Source organism: Bison bison, unplaced genomic scaffold (assembly GCF_000754665.1).
Source record: "Bison bison bison isolate TAMUID 2011002044 unplaced genomic scaffold, Bison_UMD1.0 scf7180017853464, whole genome shotgun sequence".
In the NCBI taxonomy this organism is placed as follows: Eukaryota; Metazoa; Chordata; class Mammalia; order Artiodactyla; family Bovidae; genus Bison; species Bison bison.
The window spans coordinates 32,586-39,452 of record NW_011484037.1 but is presented as its reverse complement, the minus strand read 5'-3'; the positions used below and the strand labels follow the sequence as shown (position 1 = coordinate 39,452).

At 56.7% G+C, this 6,867-nt stretch overlaps 1 protein-coding gene across 1 annotated transcript in view; it reads right to left on the bottom strand.

The window, feature by feature from the left end:
* CERK (ceramide kinase) overlaps nucleotides 1-5,101 on the bottom strand; it is a gene marked incomplete at its 5' end in the record, with an annotated part of 17,260 nt that extends 12,159 nt beyond the window's left edge. The window contains 7 exons of the mRNA XM_010854742.1: nucleotides 431-486; nucleotides 926-1,031; nucleotides 1,142-1,312; nucleotides 1,662-1,725; nucleotides 3,226-3,351; nucleotides 4,354-4,476; nucleotides 4,957-5,101. Coding sequence (XP_010853044.1) covers nucleotides 431-486; nucleotides 926-1,031; nucleotides 1,142-1,312; nucleotides 1,662-1,725; nucleotides 3,226-3,351; nucleotides 4,354-4,476; nucleotides 4,957-5,101 — 791 coding nt within the window. The remainder of the gene's footprint in view (nucleotides 1-430; nucleotides 487-925; nucleotides 1,032-1,141; nucleotides 1,313-1,661; nucleotides 1,726-3,225; nucleotides 3,352-4,353; nucleotides 4,477-4,956) is intronic.
* Nucleotides 5,102-6,867: the final 1,766 nt, after the last annotated feature.

Sequence of the window (6,867 nt, the reverse complement as noted above, 5' to 3'; positions counted from 1 at the left end):
AGCACCCGTGGCCGGCCCCCAGCTCCCCGAGGGTCCAGGCAGGGCCTTCCTGACTGCCTGTGCCGCTGGGACCGCCGGCCCCCACCCACCCACTTTGCTCCTGCTCCCGGCAGACGGCATTAGACCCTCTGTGTCTAAGGAGGGGAGCCTTCGGAGTCCGCTGTAGCCACAGGCCGGGCTCTGAAAGGTCTGGGGGACCAAGTGAAGGCGGGGCTGGGACCAGGCCTCAGAGGACGCCCCTGCCCCCCAGCATGGCTGCTGAAAGGTAGGCCGGCAAGACCCCCACAGACCCCTCTTCCCCTGCCAGCCCCTCACCAAGGTCCCCAGGAGCCTGGACCCTGTGGCAGGTGACACACGGCTCCCTCCCGGCCCCTCCCCACCACGGCCCACTCCCGCCGTGTGACCCTGGATCTGCTGACCCTCAAGCTACCTGACGTCCCCAGGGCCACAGTCGCCCACTGGGGACCTGAGAGCCTTCTTGGGGCCCTGGAGTGGGAGCAGTGACACTCAGGACGCCGAGCGCCAGCAGAGACGGTGCTGGCGGCCCTGGTCACACAGCTGGAGAGACGGGGACGAGGGTCAGACAGATGCTGGCTGCACGGGCCCTGAGCCTTCACACGACCGGACAGGCCGGGCCCCCAGCTCAGCTGACGTGACCCCCAGCTGGCTACACGGGATTCGAAACCTGCTGGGTGACGCTTGGGGAGCACCTGGTCACGGGGACTAGCCGATTCTCCCCTAGACGTCCTGGAGAGCATCCCCCTGTCCTGTGCCCTCTGCCGGCGTCCAGCTGCTCCTGCCATGGACCCATAAACCCTGGCGGCCTCCCGGCTCCAATCCCATCTCCATGCTATTCGCCATGTGAGTCTCAACCAAAACTCCCGCACCCAGAGGGGCGCCGTGTGTGAGCTTTCCGTCTCCTCACCACCTTTCTCGCTCTCTGCTCATCCACCAGGCCCCGACCACGTACCAGCCCTGTGCCGGGCAAGGGGACGGCTGTGCCTGAGGCAGAGGAGGCCGGTTCGCAGGAGCTGACCAGCGCACAGGGACAGCAGAGATGCAGACAGGGACCAGCTCTGCACCCCCGTGCCATCTGCACCCCCGTGCCATCGCAGCCGGAAACGCACACCCGGGTCCTGACCGAGAGGAGGTCTTGGACCCCAGACCAAGGGACGGGCGGCAGTCGGCCCCGCCAGGAAGGCCGAGGACCCGTGCGGGGCTACAGGAGGCCAGAGACACGGCCCTGCATCTGAAGGCCACGCCTGCCCCGGGGCTCTTTTGTTTTAGGGAACTAAAGGAGCGCGTGTAGAACCTGGGTCAGGACAGCACACGGGTGACGGCATCTGTGTCAGGGCCCATCTCCTGGGCAGTGAGTGATGCCCGCATCTTAGCTCTGAGGACCTCCTCGACTTTAGGGCACACACACACATATTTAGGGACAAGAGGTGATCACCTTCAAATGAGAAGATTTCTGTATGAGGCGGTAAGACTGAGAAGGGAAACCAAACTTCCACGGCGGTCCTCTGAGGAGCAGAGGAACGCAGGGTCCTCCGCAGTTCCTGCTTTGCCCAGCTTGAGGAGAGGCAGGTTTACTTCGGGGGGAGGGAGGGAGCAGGGCCAGTGAGGACAGGCTGAAAGTAGGGGATGGGGGCCTCACTCACCCGTCGTACTTATCGATGTTGAGCTCATACAGACTCTCCTTGGCATGATTGGCACGTTCAGTTACTGTGGGAGAGACAACATGAGCTTGTAGCGTTTACACTCAAGCCTGAGAATCCGCTTTAAAGTGAAGGCGGGTTAAACCACTTTAAACTGAGGGCCTATAAAATCCTCAGGGGGGTTGGCTGTAAGGAATCCTCCTCAGTCTTCCCCGAATCCCCTTCACGGAGAGGGATGGAGCTGGCCTCAGGGAGCATGGCCTCCCAGAATACACTCCGCAGGTAAAATGTCCCATTATTGGCACTTGCTGCTGCTGCTAAGTCGCTTCAGTCATGTCTGACTCTGTGCGACCCCAGAGATGACAGCCCACCAGGCTCCCCGGTCCCTGGGATTCTCCAGGCAAGAACACTGGAGTGGGTTGCCATTTCCTTCTCCAATGCATGAAAGTGAAAACTGCAAGTGAAGTCGCTCAGTCGTGTCTGACTCTTAGCAACCCCATGGACTGCAGCCCACCAGGCTCCTCCATCCATGGGATTTTCCAGGCAAGAGTACTGGAGTGGAGTGCCATTGCCTTCTCCTTATTGGCGCTTAATTGCCAACAAATAACGATTTTGGGGGGAAGAGGTTACATCTTCTATTTCATAGTTTCCCCTTAGTAGCCAAAAGACTTTGTAAATTTTAGAATACCAAATGTAGAAAATGTCAATCCATCGTCCGTTTACTCATTATAATTTCTAAAACACTTGTGCACACAATTTTGTGTCCTTTCTCCCTCAGCATCTTATCACAACCCCCTTTCTATCACTGAAACGTCCTTGTAAAGACCATTTTAAAGAACTACAAACTATTCCTCCAGATTCAGCTCAATGTTATCCATGTTTCTTGTTTGGGGCATCAGTGGTTTCCACTGTTTCGCTTTTATAAAAACGAGTCAAGAGACATCTGCGTACCTCCCTCTCTGCACAGCCGATGGTTTCCCCTGGGAAGTTAAAAAACCCTAAGACGCTTGACCCGCACCGCCAAGTGGCCCTTTAATAAGTTTACTCAAATCCTTCGAGGCGCTGAATAGGAGGCACTGTCTCCCCACAGCCTCCCAGCGTCGAAGACGTGCTCTGAAGCTCAGTGCCACAAACGTGGCATCGCACCGTGGTCCTTTAAAATGTCACTCACTGGTGAAACAATTTCTAAGCCTTACTAACTGCATCTCCTGCAAGAACTTTCTGTCTGTGGTCTTTGTCCTTTTCCCTCTTGCTGTTTTTCTTGAGGGATTTATATGCTAACCGTCGGCTGGAACAGTCTACACTCTTTGCTTTGCATTCTTCTCATTCTGGCATGCCAAAACCCCGACATTCTATTTAGTTAAAAGACTCTTAGGGAATTCCCTGGAAGTCCAGTGGTTAAGACTCTACACTTCCATGGCCAAGGGTCCAGGTTCAAGCTCAGGGAACAGAGATCCCACAAGCTGCGTGGTATGGCCACACACGTACACAAAGCATCCAATGAAAACCTTCCCTGGATCGTTCCCAATCCTACTTCTGCACACCACGCAGAGCCCTCATGCCTTACCAATGATCTCGGTGGTGATGGAGGCCAGTGTGAAGAGCGGGGCCACTTTCTTCTCGTAGATCCGCTTGCCCTGTCCTCTCCCTCCGAGCGGGTTGATGAACACCAGCAAGTGCTTCGGTCGAGATGCTACGGAACAACGACAGCGCCTAAGTCACAGTGAGGGACGCGCTCAGACTCGTTCAGAGGCCCAGCGGGACAAGCAGAGGACCAAGCGCCAGAGGTCTGAGATGGGGGGAAGGTGGACCCATTGGTTAGACGGCAAGTAGTAGACACCCGTCCTGTCCGGCAGAATTAGATGGTGAAATGCAGAGACCAAGTCCCACCACCCAGATGCGAAGCCAAAGGCGTGCTTTTCCCAAGCCAGGAAGCCACTCTGAAGCTGCTACGTGGGGAATGCTGCCTTCAAATACATTAAAATCCAGTTTCTAGATCTAGACGCCAAATTAATTTTAAATGATAGAAAAGCAAGCTAAACACACGCTCTTTCTTTTCTGTGGCTGAAGATTGTACTCAGTTGTTGAGACTGTATATTAAGACTATACCCAAAACAGATTAGCAAAATATCACATATATGATGATAAACAGTAAGTTTCTACTGCATGGCACAGGGGAACTATATTCAGTATCCTGTTATAAACCATAATGGAAAAGAATCTGAAGAAAAACGTGTACACACACACACACACACATAACTGAGTCACTGTGCTCACAGCAGAAATTAACACAACTCTGTAAATCAATTATTCTCCAATTAAAAAATACATACACCCAAACAACATGGGTGTTCCAGGCACAAAACGAGCTACTGTTTTGTAAATGGGACAGACAGACCCTCCTCACAGCGACAACTCACAGCTCAGACGCCCCGGTGGACATAGGCGTCCGCGGGCACTGGTGCAGTCCTCCTCGCCTCGAGCACAGGGCTCACCAACCCAGTTCCCAGGAAAAGAAACCCAGGCCCACGGCGCCAAGGGGCCTGCCCCGGCCTCACGCTCGTAAGCGAAGGTGCTGGTGCCCGGGGGCCAGGCTCCGGGCACCCCCCGTGCAGTCCTCTAACCAGAAAAGTGTTCAGAAGTCACAGCGTCTCGCTACGTCCGCTTTTGCGCTGAGCACAAAGCAGGCACGTACTCAGCGTTTCCAGCAGCTCCCGCAGGGTCTGCAGCCACAGGTGGTACAGCTGCTCCTCCGGGCACCAGAATGTCACCTGCGCCCACCTCCAGCGGTGCCGCCGGGCCCTCCGCACTCGGTGCACTGCACGGAGAACACACGCGTGAGCCCCACGCCACGCCCAGCTCCCCTGACCGCCCCTTACTCGGTGCACTGCACGGAGAACACACGCGTGAGCCCCGCGCCACGCCCAGCTCCCCTGACCGCCCCTTTCCTCTGATAGTTAATCCCTTCCAGTGTGTATGAGGGAAGAGAGTCTACCCCTCAGTTCTTTTAACCCATGTAAAAAAAGAATAATAATAAAGAAATGTAAAAGATGAACAAACATTAAAAGCAGAGCTTGGATATGCATAACTGACTCACTTTGCTCTACAGCAGAGATTCACACACTGCCGTAAACCAACTATACCTCAGTAAAAAAAAAAACACAAAAACAGAGCTTGGAAAACTGATACAAGGACCTTTCTATAAACCAAGGACACAGTGAGTCCGTTAAGCGAATGACAAAGGAGTTCTCTTTCATGTGACCTGCCTGGAGCTACGAGGGGCTTTAGGGCAGATTACCTGTGAAAGCGTAGGGCTTTTCCATTTTCTGCCATTTTCCGCTGCTGTACTGCTTCCCGTTAACGTCCGTTTCCTCAACGGTGATGATCTCGGAAATAGGCACCGTGCAGGCATCTGCAAAGACACCACGCCCTCGCTCAGCGGGTCACAGGACTCACCTGAGCGGCAGCAGAGCGACTCCACGCACTGGGACATCCCAGAGGCAGGTGACAAGCTCCATGTCATCGTGAGCCTCAGCGCTACATAAGGCTGGGACCCAGTCCATGCCCTCTGAAGACAGGGTGTTTCGTCCACAGGGACCGAAGTGGGCTGGGGCTTCCCAGGCCAGCTCCCGTGCAGAACCCGGGGAAGGGTGTTCACGCCCCAGCACCTGCGGTTCAGTCTGCTCAGAAATGAAGAGGGAAGGAGGCCCAGGACAGACCAGGACCCCGCCGTGTGCAGGTGGGTCAGGGCCACACTAAGGTGGGGGGCAGGGGGCTCGGGGTCCCACCACCCACTCGGGCGCAGGAGGAGGAAGTGGGCGCCCGGGTGGGGGCGGGGAGGACAGCACGGAACACCCTCGACTGGAGACCCAGTCGTCACCATGGGCCTCAGGTAAGGCCGGACACAAACAGCCGTGGGAAGCGCGAGGCGACAGCCTGTGACTGAACGCGGGGCCAGAAAGACCTCGCCAAGGACAGGACCTGGGAGCAGGGAGGCTGCAGGTCACGCCCCCAGCGTGAACAGGCTACGACCCCCAAGCCCGCCGGCGAAGCGGGTGGAAACCCCGTCCACCGTCACACAGAGGTGCGCGGCGACTCGAGGCCCCGGGTGGGCTCAGAGGCCTGCGAGCGCCGACGGGCTCTGTTTCTGCGACAGCTAAATGACCCGACGGCGCTGACACCTGGAATGACCTTGCTTCACCTCTGGCCTGGAGGCCTAAGGAAATCAAGTTACAAGAGCCAGCTTAGATGCCTCGAAGTTCCGAGAGTGGGGTGTCCCCAAGGTTAGAGGTGCTGGGCTGGGGAGGGAAAGGGACACTCTCGCAGAAGAGCTGGAAGCTGGCTGGGCAGACCCGACCCAGTAGAGCCTCCACCCAGGGCCTCTCTCCCGGGCTCTGACTCTCCGAAGCTGTGACCCCTCTCGTATCCCCTGCTCCCGAGGGGTATCTGACCCCGGCCTGCCAGCAGTCAGACCAGAGGAGGCTGCGAGGGGGCCGCCCGGGAGAGAAGGGGGTGCAGGGACATTCGGGGGGGGAGCCTCGCAGAGGGCCTGAGACTGAGGCGCTTTCACTGGGGTGGGGTAGGGGCTCTAACACCCCAACAGGGAAAAATTCCAGTGACTCTTGGCTTCTGCTACACTCAGCTTACCCACAGCTTCATCTGCTGCTTGGCTGAGAAGAAAAACAAAGCCAGGTCAGCAGGATACAAGCTTTCACACGTGCACTGCTTGTCCACGTAACAGACATGGTGACAAACACAATTATTTTCTCTAAAAAGGGACAGAGATCATGGGATCTGACAAAACACCACTCTCTACATCTTGCCTGATCGAGGACGGGCAAGACCCAGGGTCCAGATGGAGGCCATCCTAGGCGAGCCTGAGCCGGGGTGGTTGTTGTTATTGTTAAGGCGCTAGGTCACGTCCGACTCTTTGTGACCCCAAGGACTGGAGCCCACCGGGTGCGTCTGTCCATGGGATTTCCCAGGCAGGAATACTGCAGAGGGTTGCCATGTCCTTCTCCAGGGGATCTTCCTGACCGAGGGATCAAACTCACATCTCCTGCTTGGCAGGCAGATTCTTTACCACTGAGCCACCCGGGAGGCCTGGTGGGGAGGGTGGGGGGTTGTCAATCAAAAGCAGGGCTTGGTGAGTGACGGGCTTGGAACAGAGGCCGGTCCCACCCGGCTCCCTCGGCCCCTCCGTCTGCTG